General features: G+C 45.9%; 1 protein-coding gene across 1 annotated transcript in view; it reads left to right on the forward strand.

Annotated features, from left to right (window-relative positions):
- Positions 1 to 17,677, forward strand: part of LOC100760472 (60S ribosomal protein L23a) — a 95,822-nt gene extending 78,145 nt beyond the window's left edge. The window contains exon 2 of the mRNA XM_035438793.1: positions 17,410 to 17,677. Within this exon, the coding sequence (XP_035294684.1) occupies positions 17,410 to 17,677 (268 nt within the window). The remainder of the gene's footprint in view (positions 1 to 17,409) is intronic.
- Positions 17,678 to 18,447: the final 770 nt, after the last annotated feature.

Here is an 18,447-nt window from a genome sequence, read left to right on the forward strand (position 1 = left end):
ATACCAGTGCTAGAGAGGTTAGGGTCTCCACTGGATCTCCAGGACTTGTTGCTCAGCCAGCCTAGAACAAATTCCAGGCTACTGAGAGAAACACCCATTCCCTGAACAAAAATAAAAGATAAACAAAGGAGGAAGATGACTAAGGACTCAAGTCCAAGGTTTTCCTTTGGCTTCCACATACATGAGCACAGGTGTACACAGAGATGTGTATAAAATAAAAGGCTTCCTACAACAGAAAAATCCACCAAGAGCCTACAAACTCACATGGCTAAGAGTTCAGATCACATTTTCTTCTTGAATGGGCATGTGTGCTTGTTCCCCTCATGTTTCAGCTCTAACTGGGTTTCCAGCCTAGGGAAACAGCCCAAGAAACAAACAGGAAAGTGACTGCAAACCTCTCTGCTTTTGATCTTAGACAAACTTCTCTTTCCCTTTTTCTCTTTATTACTTAAGTCTTCTACATTTTTCCTCATTTCTCAGTCAACATAAAAATTCTTATCAAAGTCCCTTTTATAGTTTTTAATAACTTTAAGGCCGTTTTTTTTTTTTTTTTTTTTTTTTTGAACATCCAAATCAGACCAGATAGCTTACCCGCTTGAGCTCCACGAGCTCAGGGAAAAGACCTGGGGTGGGGGTGCTACTGGTAACCCCAGACCCTCAGCCAATGCAGGGGTGGGAAAAAAAAACACGCAGTTTCCCTGCATACCATGTGTGTGGAGCACAGAGAAGGCCGAGCAGCTAGGCAGATGGCAGCCCTGCAGCCATGTTCCCTCAGAGCAGGGAAAAACCCCTGCCTCAAGCCAGGACCCATGGCAAGACAGCAGCTGGGGCAGAAACAGCCCCACTTGGCATGCCTCACAGACCTCAGGTGGGGAGAGAAAGGGGGTGGCGTGGTGGATCCTGAATTGAACACCAACGATGATAACACAGAATAAACAGGAAAGAACAGACGCCAACCCAATTCGCCCACACCACTTATAAGGCAATGGTGCCGGGAACACAGGCAGCAGAACCCGGCAGCTACAATCGCCACTAACTGAGGCGGGTCCAAGTGTACCTCCTGGGTCCTGGGTGTCCTCAGGGCAGCAGTCTAAGATCCTTCGGGCACATCTGCCGATCACAGTTGAGGTGGAATCCGGGGATGAGGGTGGTTAGTATGGAGACTGTCACAAACAGCAAAAACAGGACAGACATCAGACAGGACAAACTGCAAGGCAAAGAAATGGTGCCCCAAACCAAAATTACAAACAACCCTTGGACTTTCGTCCAGGGCAGAACCAAGGGTTCCAGAAACACGTCTGTTTTCTGGGCACGTCTGCTTTCCCTATGGTCCAAATCAAACGACCCTCGGGATCTCTGGGTCTCGAAACATGTCTGTTTCCCCCTGAGGTCCAAATTACAAATTCATATACCAGTACAAATTACAAATACTGAGTCCTGTGCAGGCTCAGATCAAATTCAAGTCATGGCACCAAACCAACAAAACAGCAAGAGACATAACAAGCAAACATATAACATTGAACATATAAGTTGCGAGCTCGAATCATCTTACCTCCAAGATTGAATCCACTCAGGGGATTCAATCAGGGATGGTCAAAAATCCTAGATGAGCCCCCAAATGTTAGACCCCCAGAAAACTCAGGTATTCGGGGTCCCAGGCCACGACCGAAGTCACCCCAATCACCAGGCAGATTCGAGAACTTACTGCAAACTACATGAGGCTTTATTGTAATTTAACGAGCTAACCCCATGTTAGCTCGGGTCTTTTGTCCACCCACCATGGCGGTTGGCTACAAAAGACAGTTTGAACTGGCTGCCGAGAGATCTTGTAGGGCAGCGTAACGGGAGTGTCTAGGGGTAAGCACAGGCTCACGATTGGTGTGCCTCCAGGCTTGGAGGGCTTGCCCTGTGTTAATTGGTCAACTGATTGTTATGGCCCATAGATCCTCCCAGGGTGGTTGTTATGCTCTGTGAGTCATTGCTGTGTGCTTGTCCGTAAAGTACACCCAGGGTCGTAAAGCATAGCACCACCAGCTAACTTCTGATTGGTTCCTCGTCACGAGGCAGGCACCTAACCTCTAGTGAGCCGAAATGGGGGGCTGGTCCCTTCAAGGGATGGACCCTGGGGCCATTTGGCTGGCTCTGATCTCAGCCCCAGAGACATCAGTCCAGAATAGATAGCCTCTGTAGCGTGGGACTGATACAAGCCGGGCTCCAGGCAAGGCATTAAGCATTTTCCTTGTAGAACAGTAGTCCAAAATTCCATCTGAAGCAGCTTTAGATACATTTGGATAAGACAAAGTCACCGGAAGATGTGACTCTATTCTTCTGTGGAGACAGTGTTGCCCTCTGTTCAGCTGGAGCCTCTGGCTCACCCTGCATGGACCTCTCTCTCTCCTTCTGGCTCTGTCTCTCTGTGTGTCTGTCTCTCTGTCTCTGTCTCCCCCCACCTGCTCTCTCTCTCTCTCTCTCTCTCTCTCTCTCTCTCTCTCTCTCTCTCTCTCTCTCTCTCTCTCTCTCCAAACCCAGCACACTCAGAGAGTCTCCAAACAAAGAAAAGGCGCCAAAAAGCCCAGTTCCACATTTTTGGGGGCTATTGCAGCTTCCTCCCCGGAAGTTGCCAGCCACCCAAGTCCCCACCTAAGCACTCAGCTTTTAGCCACACTTGGGCACAAACCCAGCTTGTAGTGGACATATCATCACCCCTCACCTACAATCAACAAAACTTTCCTGCCCTAACCAGGGCAGCTGACTTCTCTGGCCTCAATCTCTGGGACTAGAGAACCTGTCCAGGTTACTTTGCTCAATATACCTGTTGTTATACTTTTTCAATTCAGCTTGATCTGGCTTGCTGCATGGGCTAGTGAAAGAACTCAATATCATGGGGCAGAAAACCTACTCGCCACCTCCCAGTTTTTCACTTTCTCCTGGGTCATCCTAAGGTTTAACTAACTTTAATTCATGCTTACTACTTCTGTTTTCCTTTCTGGCCCAACTTTTGAGCCTCTATTCCAGTCAGGCCTGCGATTTCATCATTCACATTTGTGAAAACATTTGCTACTTGCCCCACCCTTCTGCACAGACTGAAAGATGGATGGAGCAAAGTGCTGACCTTGAGAATGGCAGTAAGGAGGATGGCCATCCAGTACACTTGAAAGATGGATGGGGTCTTGAGCATCAGATGGGAGGCTGTCGTGGAATTTTACTGAGGGATGTAGGGGAGGCAGAAGAATGATCTCACTCACCAAGGCTTTAAGAAAATGCCACTGTGGTCATTCTGAAAGATTGATGCGCTTGAGGAGATAAAGATGGAAAGGCAAGAAAACGAAGACAGAGGTGCAGAGCCAAGTCCACTGATCAGAAACCAGCCAGCAGGAGTGTAAACAGGGCACACAGGACAGCATGGACAGGTCAGTGCCAGAACAGCAGGGCCCTGAGAACTCAGAGAGCATCCAGCCTCACTGTGAGAACTTGGGAGCTATTAAAACACCTTGGAGAAGAGTATGAGAGAGTAAAGTATGAGTCTGCTCAGCTCCTACAACGAAATAGCACAGGTTGAGAGACTTGGACGGCAGACACTTGTTTCTCACAGTCCTAGTGTAAGACCCCTGGAAGCTCAGGACTCCAGGATCTCAGCCCAGGACTGCGGTCACCCCAATCACCAGACAGAGTCGAAAGCTTGATGCAAACAGCATGAGGCTTTATTATAGTTGTTTAATGAGCTAACCCCATGTTAGCTCGGGCCTTCCATCCATCCACCATGGTGGATGCCTAGGAAAGACAGCTCGAAGCATATGCATAGAGATCTTATAGGGCAGCATAAGGGGAGTGTCTAGGGGTACGCACAAGCTCACGATTGGTGTGCCTCCAGGCTTCGAGGGCTTGCCCTGTGTTGATTAGTCAACTGGTTGTTATGGCCCATAGGCCCTCCCAGAGTGGTTGCTATGCTCTGTGCATCATTGCTGTGTGCTTGTCCATAAAGCACACTCAGAGCCATAAAGCATAGCACCACCAGCTAACTTCTGATTGGTTCCTTGCCACGAGGCAGGCTTCTGATCTCCTGGTGACTAAGACAAGGTCAGTCAAGCACGTGTTTGGCTGTTATGGCTGCCAAAATGGGGAGCTGGTCCCTTCACTAGGAGCAGGGAGGGTTGAACATCAAGGTGTAAGTGGGTCTGTTTCCCTCTGAAGCCTCTTGTCCAGCCTTGTCTGCGGTGTTTACACATGGTCAGCCTAAGCATGCCTGTACCCTAATCTCCTCTATAAGGATGCTAATCCTACTGGATTCCAGAACACCTAAAGACCTCAGCAGCCTTCACCCCATCTTCAAATAAAGTTGAGATTTGAGATTCTGGTTTAGAACTTCAACATTCCTTTTCCATCTTGCAGTAATTTAGCAGACTGCTGAATTAACCAACTCTGGTCTTTACCAGGCTCAGGACATCTCCGTGAGGAATACCAGTGGGCTTTACCTTGAGTGATTCCTTGTTAACTACTCTATCATAGCCCACAGCACCCTCACTGGTAGAAAACTCTTTGCTTCATGTGAAAATCTCTGGGTCCTCCTTGATTCATTTCTCCCTGTTTGCTTTGCCCAGATTGGGGGTAGATTCTGGAGGGTTCCTGTGCAGAACCCTGAATACTAGTGTCTTGCTATGAGAACATGTTATGTACCCATGAAGCTCCCTCTTGGAAGTGTTAGCCACTGCATACAATGACCTATGTTTGCAGTGGTGGGGCATGAAGGGAGGGCCTGTTGACTCTCCTATAAAATGCCTTTGGCTTCATTTATGGCCCTCCAGAGAAACAAGAAACAAGCCCAAGTCCCTGAGTCACTCTGACTCACTCTTTACATGGCCTAGAGCCAACTCTGCTTAATACTGAAACTGTATTTTTTTACCCAGAGGTTTCCCCTCAATCACAGCCCCTTGCTTTTTAGTTTGAGGAGCACTGCATTGAATGAGCCTTCCTTGCTGCAAATAAGAATCCCTGGCCCACTCCAACTCTCCTGGTCATGCTTGGCCTGCCATGTCCTCAGATACAGAAGAACTTGAACAAGCCAGGACACTGTCCTGGTGTCAAAATCTACATCTTCGCTGTAGTAGCTGTACTTATTGAGTCTTCCAGGGAAACTGGATAAAAAAGGGAAAATGGAATGGCCAAGACAAAGGAAGAACCCCTCATCTTGGAATCTAGTTTGAGATTCTTACTGGCCAAGAAACTCCACCCAACAGATAAAATCCAAAAGGTTTACATCAACAGTGCTTATCTGCCTAAAGACATCTCAGACAAGGGTGTGTTAAAATCAATAAACCATGTCTACCTATGGCTGGAATGTTTGTGGACTTGTGTTTAATTGTGTTAGTAATCCACCTTACCATTTCATTTTCAAAGGGAAATTCTCTAGGAGGAATAGCCAAGGACTGGGGAGACAGCTCAGTCAGGAGAGGGTTTGCAGTGACAGAATAGGAACCCGACTTTGATCCACAGAGCTGTGTGAAGACTGAGGGTGCAGTGTGCATGCTTCCAATCCCAGCACTGGGAGAGGCAGAGATAAACAATTGCTGGACTCTCAGGCCAGTCAGCACAGCCTGCCTATTGAGCTCTTGAGAGATCACTCTTAAGAAAAACAAGGGTAAGGCACCTGAGGGACAACACCCAACACTGACCTCTGGCCTCCACATGCATAGACACACATTCACCTGTATGAATATGAACATACACCCACAACAAAGAGAACATAAGTAAACAAACAGCCCATATTTTTTCTTGTATTTCATTTTTAGACTTTGCTTATTTTTTAAACTTATTATAGATTACATCCTTGGAAAAATATAATTAAAAAAACAGAGTCATTGTCGTGACCCATGATGTCTCAGCCTTAGTCCATGAGGTTCTAACTGAGTGGGAGTGTATGGACCTGGAAGCTTCGAGGAACCCAACGGCGATAAAGACCAAACACAGGCATCTTGTCATCTTCAGAGAGCTCTCAGTTCCACGTTGTGGAACGAAAGTCATTTCTTTATTAGCCATCTTTTCTGGTGTCTCTTAACCATCCTGCTAATACTATGGGGCAACCATTTCTCTCTTTGCTCCCTCGCTGCTCTCTCCTGTTTTGGCTGCTCGCCCCTTAGCTCCTAACCTTCTGTCCTCACAAGTTACTCATACCTCTCTCCTCTGCCCAGGTGAGGGCCTATTCAGATACTTAGGCACATACAGATGCAAATAAGAGGCATATTACCCTGAGACTATGGTAAACAGTAACAATTTAGTGTTAATTAACAATACAGTGGTGACCCAGAGGCAGCCAGAGCCTGGGACCCAAAATATTCTATAACAGAGATATTCGGTCCCCCACAAGTCATACATATTTCTTTCATAAAGACTATGAAACATGACACTTTTGTGTTTTCTCTATCACTGTCTTGCTCTCCAGATCCATGTGTTGGTGTGCACTGTACTTTTCCTGTGTGTGTGTGTGTGTGTGTGTGTGTGTGTGTGTGTGTGTGTTTCCTAAACAACACTGCTTAAATCCAAAATGTGTTCTATCACTTGTCTCTACTTAACTCACTAACTTTGTGTCAATCTGACTTCTCCTGAAGTTGTTTTCAACATAGCAAGATCCTGCTTTGCCTGAGCAGAGGTCCTAAGGGATGCTAGGAAGAAGTCCTTGGGATGCTGGTGGCACTGCACAGCTGCATCTCACTGCTATAACTGACATCCTTCTCACGTCTGCATTACCCAGGAAGCTTCTTTCTAAACCTGAGACAGAGCTCCAGCTATGGTTTGTCAGCGTCCTCCAGTTCTCTGTGTCTGCCAGCCTACTCTTGCACATTGAGAAGCAAGTAGGTAAGGCTTCCACCCTGCCGCCATTGGACCACACACTGGTCTTCTAGGTCCATACTCCTGGTGTGGACATGAAGCCAGAGCAGTCATAGCAATACTCCACATTGCAGCATACCATCCCTTTGTAGTTTATAAAGCATTTTCACGAAGGCGGTTGAACTTCATCCTCTAAATGATGACTAAGTAGAGCAGACATAATTGGGTTTTCTTTGGGGGGGTGACCATAAATGTTCTTATTTTACAGAAGAAATACATTTGTAGAGGATGAATGGTTGGGCCAGGGTCAAAGGGTAAAGATTTGGAAGAAGTAAAGATCAAATCCAAAATCATTCCGTTTCTGTCCCTCTAATTAATTCAGTTCTACTCCACACATACGGAGCCAATCTTCCTTTCCTATTCAGCACTTGGGGATGTCTGTGAGGAAAAAACTGATGTTCATGCCCTGCTTAAAAGAGAAAGAATGGGGTCAGGTTTGTGCCAAACAGTGGCAGCCTCGCACTTTGATTTGTTGTGCTTAATTTAATACAGTTCCAAGAATCTGGTATATTCTGCTAGAAATTCCTTTGGGCTTGTTTCTTCTCCAGCTCTGTGTGGGAATGGGGACTGGAAAATAAGGTTAGGTAGTGTTGATGAAACTGATGAGCACCTGTGTTCAGCGGAAGATAAACTCTGCAGAAACTCAAGAGGAGAGTCATGGGGTGGGGGCAGGGGGGCACAGTGAGGGGTGAAATTAAGATTTATTAGGGGGAAAGGGGAGTCACACAGTGACGGAACTAAGATTTATTTAGTGAGCTGACTAAGCAACAGAAAGCATTAACTATATTTACAAAATGCTTAGGGTTCTTTGGGAGTATCTTTTAGTTATTCCTAATTAACCAAATGCCTCCAGATTCCATGCCTGCAAACCAGACTCATCAGTTCTGAGTCTGATGGCTGGTTCTGCTCATCTGTGGTTTTTAGTTTGATTGGCTCATGTGCCTGAAGCAGACAGGTGGCTAAAAACAGGCGGGTTGAAGCTGACTTGGGCTGACTTAGCACTACCACATAAGGCCTTCCATCCTCTAACAGGCTGCCTTGGTCTTGTTGTCATGGCAACCTGAGGACCATGAGAGTTAACCGGTATTTGTCAGACATCTGTAGGCCCAGGCTTGGGTCTACTACACTGCCATATTTGTTGCCTTATTGAATCTAATGCAAGTCATAAACTGGGATATACCCTGAGGTCAAGAAACTAAGCCACCACCTCCTAATATGAAGAGCTTCAAAGCAAGGGGCTGGGGAAGAAGAGGTGGGAATGGGGCACTGATGGACATGTGCTGAATTTGAGGGCCAGTGGAGCACTGTGTAAGATTGACATAGCCTTTCTTACTCCATAGAAAATATTCACAAGTCATTTTTGTGACCTGTTAATGCCCACTAAGAAAGACTGCCTAGAAAAGCAACAGTGAGCATGGTCTTCCTAATTAGGAGGTCAGGGATAGGAGACAACTGGAGAAATGGCCTAGCGTCTAAGAAGGCTTGCTATCATGAGGAGGACCCAGTTCTGTTCACAGCACTCACTTCAAGTGGCTCACAATTGCCTATGACTCCAGTTTCAGGGGCTCAAATAACCTCTAGTGGTCACGTGGGCACCCAGGCATACTCTTAGGACACATGCAGGCACATAGGCAAAAACACCAATACAGACACATAAAAATAAATTAAAAACTAATCATTTTATATAAGAGAATGCAGTGGCATTACTCCCCAAAATAAAAGAATATACCAAGAAAGCTATTGTAAGTCAAGGCCCAGGCTATCAGCAGCTCCTGGTATATTGGCACTGCGGGACTTCAGCCAGCTGCCCATTTCCAGATATGGTAGGTGCTGTGTGAAAAGGGTCTTAAACACATAGTTGTGTTTGTTGTTGGTTGTCAAAGCACATAAGAGCAAGAAATATTCTAAGATTTGATGCTGAGTTTCGTTTAGCACATTTCTGAGACCCTTGATGGAGAGAGCATACTCGGGTTTGTCTGAGATGCTTCCTCTACAGAAGTGAGAAAGAGTCTCCTATGCTTTGTGTTGCACAAAAGATACTGTTGCTATTTCAGCCATGTATATTTTAAAGCTTCACATATTATTTAAGACCAAAATATATGGTCAGAAAAAAACAGAATAACTGAAACAGGTCACTCTGTGTACATTTTTCATCATGTAATTATAGTTAGTCAATGATTTTTATGGAGTGCTCAATAAGATAACACAGAAACAGCAGAAAATTTGTCATCTCTCAGTAACTTCAATCCCACCTGTGTCTTTGTTTCCTGTAGTAGTTTTCTGATTGACCAAATAAGAAATACCGTTGCAACAACTGTCAATAGATGGAAATGTATAGATTTAGCAGGGAATCCTTCGGGAATGTTTTTAATTATGAAATTCACAAACATGCAACATTCAAGCATGTTTGCTTTTAGTAGTCAGCAACAAAATGCTCTTGCAGGCCCAGACAAACAAGGGATTGCAGCGAAGAGAAGGAATGTAAACAAGGAAGTAACCAATGTAACCAAAAGTAATAGATTTGACCTCTAAGAAGATTCCTGCTTAGGAAGAGAATGCTTCTTGCTTGGTGGAGGCAGACAGATGGCAATTGTTGTGTCTTTATTGAGTTATTTGTTTTTTAGCACACAGTTTGGGCACCTGGTTTGTACAAGGTGATTCAAAACACCATCTTCCCCATGTCTGAAACTGTCTATGAGGTAAAGGTGTGTGGGAGCGCCATGCTTGGCCTCAGCAGTCACCAGCATTCGCTCACTTCAACTGTGACTACACTGATGTCACAGTGTCTACAGCCCCAGGATGCATTTGGGAAATGTTTTGCCTCTGTTGGGATATGTTCTGTGCCTCTTCCTAGCAGAACCCGCAAGTTCCCTGGGCTCTTCTGTAATCCTTTTGGCTTCTGACCAGTGAAACTTAGACTAACCTCAAAGTCTTGCGTTTTGGTCCAGTCCTTGGTTTCTGTGGTCTCTGCTGTCAGTGCTGGTAGGAGTGGAGGTCTGAGTTTACACTCAGAGACATGGACAGGAGCGTTAGGCACCTCCCTGTCCTCTGAGACCAGGCTGCTCCGCCCTGATGTGTGCTTATGGTTTCTTGCCTGCTCTTATCTCCACAGTCTTTATGGTAATAATCACTTTAAACCTTACAGAGACCCAATGAGGAACTGGGTCTAAAATTCCCACTGACTCTTGAGAAGTTGTCAGACTTACTTTCCCTCAAGGTAGAGCAAGAGGTTGATTTAGCAGACAGACACTTCCTAGGGCATTAATCTGTTCAATGGGCTTGAAAGGATTGTCCCCTTTGCTCAACAGACTCAGATATCCAACGGTGTTAGTGTCCAATCAACACAGTAGGGTGCACAATGATGGATTCCACTCCAGGATCCTTATCCTTGCCTGGGAAGATGGGAGTTCCTGAATACTCCTGAGTTATAATACTGGTTAAAGAGGTACCCACATTAGAGGTGATAGAAAGTAGCACAGAAATGGAAACATTTCTTCTGGTCCTTGAATGAATTTAACTGAGCGCTTAGAACTTCCGTTTCCAGTTGTTTCTGTCACTTGCTGGCTATGGGCAAGTTACTTCCTTCCCCTCTTTGAAAATAGAGCTAAAGATTTCAGCAATCAGCTCTGTGAACAGAACCAGCACACGTAGGAACCTAGGAGCCACGAGGCACTGGGTAAAAGATGGATGCCCAAAACCAATAGGAAACAGAGATGCCACACCATCTCATTTGCCAGACCATGCTTACTTATTCTGTTGATACTGTTTATCCGGTAACCCAAGACAGTAGGGGAACCTTTTAGAGGAAGACTTCCCTCTGTCGCCTGGCACAATATACAGATAACAATGTAGCAAATTTCCCATGCAGAAACTGGCCAAGTGATAGATAGTACTGAGTAAGGTCTGAGAGATAGCCACTCTCGGAGGTTTCTTTGCTTTGCTCTGGTTTTGTTTGCTGTGTCTTTGAACAGCTTTATATCATATCAAGGCTAGAGGGGAGATGGGAAGGAAATCATATTAGAAATGCAGCTCAATCTGGAAGACACCAATGCAAAAGGAGTCTCCATGGCACATATGAGGTAGTTCTGCAGATTGATGGTCACCTGTGCCCCCAGGGAATGACCAACTATGTGGACAAAAGCAATACCCCGCCTACAAAATTGACTCAAGCAGCAGCCTCCCTCTGTTATTTTGCAAAATGCTCACGAAACAACTTCTCTTCATGCCTCTGCCTCCACAGGATTGTTTGCAGCTCGCACTATTAGGCTTTCTGGATGCAAACCTGAGATGGCTCCCAACGCAAACAGAGAGAGAGAGAGCTCCGTTACAGTCCATTTGAAAAAGCTGCACACTGGAATAAGGAAATAGAAAACACACTCTGTATTTATCCAAAAGCAATGGAGCCTCAAACAATAAGTTAAGATTGTATTCTTGAGGGAGGCCAAATCCTCGATTCTAATATAAACTACATGACTGGTTATCTCTCTATATCATTAACAAAGTTCCCCAGCCAAATGAATTAAATACACTCTGGATAGAAGAGATCCTCTACAGAAAATCAGGTCATAGACAAAGGATAGATTAAAGACAGAGGGCCTCACCCTGCACTGACCTCCAGGCAGAAGGCTAAGGCCTGGATAAAAGTGTGTTGATACAAAATGAAGCCCTCGACTTAAAGGGAATGAGAGATGCTTTGCTCTGAGGCTCAAATATGAGTGACCATGCCCCCAAGAACATCAATTTAGGCAATCCCAAATACAGTTTCGTGGAAGGAGTTTCGTGGAGTTTTTATGGTAACAGAACAAAGAAAGGTATAAAACAAGGCATTTTTTTTTTAAATATATGGGAACATCAGAGGTGGGCTGCCATAAGAGCGGAGACTTCAGTTGTTACTGGCTAGCATTCTTAGCCCTTCCATCAGTGGAGGGTAGGGCTTTGTTGTAAGAGAAACTGTGGCCAGCCTACCTAAGCCTGAGGTGCCCAGGCCAGCCTGTATGAGCATTCTCGGCAGGCACTTCCTCCCTGAGCCAAGCCTGCCTCTACATCCAGAGAGTCACCTGACCAGAGACACCAATGAGGAAAGGACAAGACAGCAGAGTCAGCCGCCTGAGCCAATAGGACCTTGGGAGGGGGTATAAAGACAGGCCTAACTTCCTTAATAAATGAGTCTGCAGCAGGCTCTGCTACTCACTGACTACCAGTGCCTGAGTCCTTGGTACTGACTGCATCTTCTCACCCCCTTCCTCAAGGGGTGTCCGTGCAGGGACACCCACAACATCTGGTGCACAGACGTGGGGCTTGTGGACCCTGTGCTGGCATGGGTCTCGACCCCACTTGAATCAGGGTATATTCTTTTTTCCATCACTGCGGCTGGATTTTTGGGGCCCTGATTTTTGCTTTTGGTTGATGATGGTGCATTGGCGGGTGGAAAGTGGCAGTGCACTTTCACTTTCACTACCAGCACCCTTTCAGACTCCTCTTCGTGCTGCAGGTGCAGTGCCTTTAGGTGCCCCCTCTTCTGTGGCTTGTTCGGTGAGTTGGCCCCGGGCGTGTTTCATGTTCTTGGTCCTCAAGAAGGTGAGCTCGGGGACCCTCCTCCTTTTCCATCTTTTCCTTTGTGTCTGTCTGGTACCCCTGGTGCATTAGGTAGGAACATCTACCTCACTGAGGTCTGACACACTTCCTTTCTTCGTTCAAGTCTGTCTTTGTGTGTTTTAAACTTTGCTCTTTTCTATGTCTCCTGCCATTAAGAGAATGGGAACTTACCCTCCCACTGTAAGGAGCCTCAGGTGAGGCATTAAAATCAATATTGGTTACCAGGTGCCTTAAGGTTAAGACTGCTGATCTGGAGAATTTTGGGGATGAGGCTGTGGTGTTGGTTCCCGGATTACTCCCGAAAACATATGGGAGCCTGACCTCTGGATACGTGTGCTCTTTCTTGCCTGAAAGTGTGAGGTCACTCGCAACACTTTAATATACTCCAAAAATGCTTATTTCTTTATTAGGAAGTTGGGTCTGACACAGAATGGGGCAAGGAGTGGTTCTTAGGGTGGAGGTGAGGAGGTAAAGATAGCCCAGGGGAAACTGTAATTAGATTCCCAACCTTAGAAGAGCCCAGACTCTCCACAGTCACTGAAGATTTGATTGGCCTTTGTAGACACAGTTTCCTCTCAGGAATTCTACTTCACAAGTGTAAATGGAGCCTACTGTACCCTAACTGTCCCTCAGTTAATGGATCTGTGAGCCTCAGGTAAATATTTAAACCTCACTTTGCTCCCCCCTAACACAAGAGCTCCCGAACACACACACATACACACACACACACACACACACACACACACACACACACAGAGGAACCCATACACAAAGGCACATATGCTTGCTCACAGTGCTCACAGGCACACACACACACACTCAAGAGCCTGCTCAGAATCTGCCTTCCTGAATGCTGGGATTAAAGGTGTGTGCCTCCACGGCCTGGCTTAAACCTCACTTTGTCAAAGCAAAGAATTCAAGGACATTGGGTGTGACCACTTTAGGTGGCACCCAAACCTCACTCCCATAACCACAAACCAACAGGGAAGGGAGACTAAGGAGCCAGCTCGTTTGGCCTTGGTCAGGTCAAGTTCCATACTCCCACCCAGGGGACTCCATAATGAGGAAACCAAGCCTTGGGAAAGGGAATGCCCACTAACACCCCCATAGCTGGGCTGGGCTGGCTATAAGATGAACTTGTCTGCTGATGGCATGTTATTAAGATATTGTCTAATTGTCTCTTTAACAATAATGTCCCCTTCCTGTCTTTCAAAGATACAAACTATTAGGTCCAAAGGAGACCCCGATTTCCTAAACTCCAAGAGGCAATCCAAATACCCAGAATTGGGCTTAACCTGGACGACAGGAGGATTTCTGGTGGTTAGATAAAAAGCCAGCATTGTTATGAAATCGCCAGGGGAACCTTGGCAGATTCCATGAGGATGGGGCAAACATACTAGGCAGACAGAGCTTAGTGAGAAGTTTTATCAGAAAGGGAAAAAGGGGAGAAAGGAGAAAAAAGATAAAGAGACACAGAGACAGAGAGGACAGAAGAGGGAGACAGGAAGAGTGCTGCCTACCCCAGGGGAACAGCAGGAGGGAGAGAGAGGGGGTGAGAGAAGAGAGCAGGAAAGAGCATAAATGGGTGGCAGTCTTTCTTTTAAAGGGGTCCTTTGCACCTGTGTGCTGACTACACAACTATGGAACTCTGGGCTGACCAGGGTACTGCCTGAGTGCATTCTGCCAGGTGACAGGGGCAGGCCAGCATAATGCCTGAATCCTTACAAGTATACACCAGGAACTTGTGAAGACTGTTCCCATCTATGAAAAGAAGTCATTTTCCTTATCCCTAGCAGAAGGGACAAATGGCTCCCCATGGTGACTATTAGCATATCAAAGTGTATGCTAGCTTCCAGGTTCCCTTGGTATCACAAATACCTGTTATGCTTTTCAGATTGTCTGCTAACACCCTAGCTAGCCCATCTCACCTCCTCCCCACTCTAAACCCCTCCTGCCCAGAGCCTTCTGCCCCCCCATACTCATTCTCCTTAACACCCTGCTAGTTTCACGATTTTTCCCCACCCACTTGCTCCTGCTTCTCTCACCTTGACTTCTCTGCTCTCCATTCCCTGTTATTCTCCCCTGTCTTGCAGATAGCACTGGCCACACCCAGGCTGCTGGCCATGTTTAGTCTACTTTTTCCTCTCTCTGGTCTGGACTCTTGCAGATGCCTCTGACTGTTCTCTAACTCATAAATCTACAATAAAAATCTCCCCCTTAACCATTCCAGGGAGCAGTCATGTCATCAGTTTATACACATTTTATTTTACTTATTTTTTAAGACTTACTTATTTATTTTGTATACAATGTTCTGCCTGCTTGTATGCCTGCAGGTCAGAAGAGGGCATCAGATCTCATTACAGGTGGTTGTGAGCCACCCATGTGGTTGCTGGGAATTGAACTCAGGACCTCTGGAAGGGCAGCCAGTGCTCTTAACTGCTGAGTCATCTCTCCAGCCCCAGAAACATTTTATTTTATGGACATTCTAGTGAAAGACCCCTGAAGCTCAGGCCTCCAGGATCTCGGCCCAGGACCTCAGTCACCCCAATCACCAGACAGAGTTGAAAACTTGATGCAAACTGCACGAGGCTTTATTATAGTTGGTTAACGAGCTAACCCCATGTTAGCTCAGTCTTTCATCCACCACCATGGCGGGTGGCTAGGAAAGACAGTTCGAAGCGTCTGCATAGAGATCTTATAAGGGTTCCTTGTCACGAAGCAGGCACCTAACCTCTAGTGACTAAGACAAGGTCAGACAAACACTGTCATGGCTGCCGAAATGGGGAGTTGGTCCCTTTACTAGAACCTGTGCTTTAAACAAACCTGTCTCCCTCGCTAGGCTCTGAAGCAGAGAGGCTCGGGGTCATTTCATAGAGGTGTCCAGGATCATGTGCAGCTCAGTCAGGCAACACTTGCAAGACGTATCTCTCATAGAAAGTCACCTGGTTGCATAGGTAAGACCTGCAGTTTCACAACTGAGATGAGCCTGTTTTTCCAGGTAATGGGATAGTGCAGTGGACGGCAGGGCAAGGAATTGGAAATGTATAACCTTGAAACAGGGGCATCCTGGGACCTTGAGTGGATTCCCATGCCCAAGCAGGGAACCTCATGGGCCTTTCCTTGGCTTTGATTAACTTATTAACTCAAAGAGCTACCAAGATGGAGGCTGTGATGCAAACAGAGGAGGGGGAAGGGTAGATAAAAAGGGGATTAGGTTTAATGAATGCAGATTATGTGCAAAGGCAGAAGCGTCACACTAAATCCCATCAATTTGTACAACAAATACACGTTGGAAACGAAAGGCGCAGAAATAGAGGCACTAAGGGGGACATTTCACAGCTGTGCCCAGGATACTAGGTGGCTCAAGGTAGAACAGTTGCAAGAAGTCCATTATAAGATCACGCAGAGGAGCTACAATATTAGATAAAGTGGTGACTTGGTTACTTTTCTATTGCTGTGATACACACTATGAACAAAAGAGACTTTGGGAAACAAGGGTTTATTTCATCTGTCACTGAGGGAAGTCAGGGCAGGAACCTGGAGGCAGGAACTGAAGCACAGGCTATGAAGGAATGCTGGTTACTGGCTTGTTCCTCTTGGATTACTCAGTTTTCTTTCTTATAGCAACCGACTACCACTTTGTGGGTGGCACTGCCCACAGTGAACTGGGCCCTTCCTCATTAATCATCAATCAAGAAAATTCATTACATTACCGTTTTGTCCACAGACCATTCTAGTGGGGCTTTTTCTCAATTGGGGTTTCTTCTTCCCAGACAACTTTAGTTTGTGTCAAATTGACATAAAGCACAATTGTCAACAATGTTTAAACAAAAAAAGTCACTTGTGAGAATTTCCACCTCCATTTTGGCCCAGTAAGAAGAGTCTCAAAGGTTCTGGGTGATTTTCTGTGTGGTAGCTGAGCCTCAGAAAAACAAGGGCCATACACAGAGTCCCCTCTCCTTCCCAGGACCCAAGGGCCCCCATCCACACAGAATGGCCTTTCCCAGTGATGGTATTCACTCCACTGTGTACCCAGCTTAGCTGTGGCCTTTCTATAGCAGGTAGAGCATGCAGACCTGACATTCCTCTTTCCTGGGATGCTGACCCATTGGAATTTAGGGACTACTACACCATGTTCCATGCTCAAGGTCCTAGGGTTGCAAACTGATGAGGCTCTTAAAAATGTTCTTGCCTTGCTCCTGGACAGGCTGCTCCTGCCAGGTGCAGCCGCCTGATCCTGACCTTTCACCTAACCATAAACAAATGACTCAGTTTGCTCTCAGCCTGAGGTCCTTTCTGGTTCAGACAAAAGGTAGATTGAATCCACAGAAGCTGGAAGGGAAGGAAGAGCAAAACGGAATATAGAGGGGCAGGAAACCAAGGCCATCTTGCTCCTCTCCACAGCTGCCAGAGGCCTCTGTCTCCCTCGCTAGGCTCTGAAGCAGAGAGGCTCGGGGTCATTTCATAGAGGTGTCCAGGATCATGTGCAGCTCAGTCAGGCAACACTTGCAAGAATTATCTCTCATAGAAAGTCACCTGGTTGCATAGGTAAGACCTGCAGTTTCACAACTGAGGAAATTCAACCACTACTTTGTAGAACCCTCTCTAGTGAATGAGAGCCCATGATGCCAGCCAGGAGCCAGCTGCAATGTCAAAGGAGTGAGAGTTACCGTTAGTAAAACAGGAATCCCGTTGCACGGGGGTGGGGGTGGGGTTCTCACCAGAAGACCCCAGAAAGGTTCTCTCTCTCTCTCTCTCTCTCTCTCTCTCTCTCTCTCTCTCTCTCTCTCTCTCTCTCTCTCTCACACACACACACACACACACACACACACACACACACACACTCATGCACAAGGTAACACACACTTCCCGTTACCTTGTGTTATTTTGGTCATGGTAGTTGCCATAACCTAAGTGTGTGATTTACTTAAGAGTTCAGCTTGACCACTATGCCATTATCAAATTCTCCCTGACCACTGAGTCAGACATGAAGAAGATAGAAGACAACAACACACTTGTGTTCATTGTGGACGTCAAGGCCAACAAGCACCAGATCAAACAGGCTGTGAAGAAGCTCTACGACATTGATGTGGCCAAAGTCAACACCCTCATAAGGCCTGACGGAGAGAAGAAGGCATATGTTCGCTTGGCTCCTGATTATGATGCTCTGGATGTTGCCAGCAAAATTGGGATCATCTAAACTGAGTCCAGCTGGCTAATTCCAAATATACTCTTTTTCACCATTAAAAAAAAAAAAAAAAAAAAAAAGAGTTCAGCTTATGTTCTGCTACAACTCCGTGGAAGGACAAAACTTGGCTTAACAGGACACCATTCCTAAGAGCCGTGGGGCTTTATTTACTAGGAGTACATTAAGCTAATTCATTTGCAGAGGACAGTGTTCAATTTCACCTCCAGTTTGCAATGAAACCTTAAGATGCTCTTTAGAAAACTAACGGGCTCTAAAGAGATGGTCCTTGTGGTCAAAATATCTAGACATTTTTTTCAGGGAAAGGAAGTATTCTCCTGGGGTGGGAGTGGGGTGGTAAAAACTAGGTTTTTATGATCATCTGCCACTGAGAAAAAGGCACATGAACTCTGGCTACATAAGAAGAAATGTTAAGGCCATTAAACAAATACTGGCTTCAATGTTGGTTAATTGTCCCCCAACAACTGAACATCCAGTATGAGTAACATTGCTTCTGGGGCCATTCCAATTTAGACTGAAGTCACAGTTTACCAGCTGTAGAGTGTGCCTAGGTTGCCTAGTTTCTTTAAGCCTCTGTTTTATCATCTCTAAATCAGATGTTATAAAACTTCTTCAAAGGTTGGAATAAAACTGAAGGTACACATAAAACACTTAGCATGGACAGAGAGCACCCAGCAAACATTGGCTGTAACTTCTGTCTAATGGCAGAGTGTTAAAATCCATTTTAGGTAAAGCTTTGTTACATACATTTGATTGTGACCCCA

The sequence above is a fragment of the Cricetulus griseus genome, chromosome 2 (assembly GCF_003668045.3).
Source record: "Cricetulus griseus strain 17A/GY chromosome 2, alternate assembly CriGri-PICRH-1.0, whole genome shotgun sequence".
NCBI classification, from domain to species: domain Eukaryota; kingdom Metazoa; phylum Chordata; class Mammalia; order Rodentia; family Cricetidae; genus Cricetulus; species Cricetulus griseus.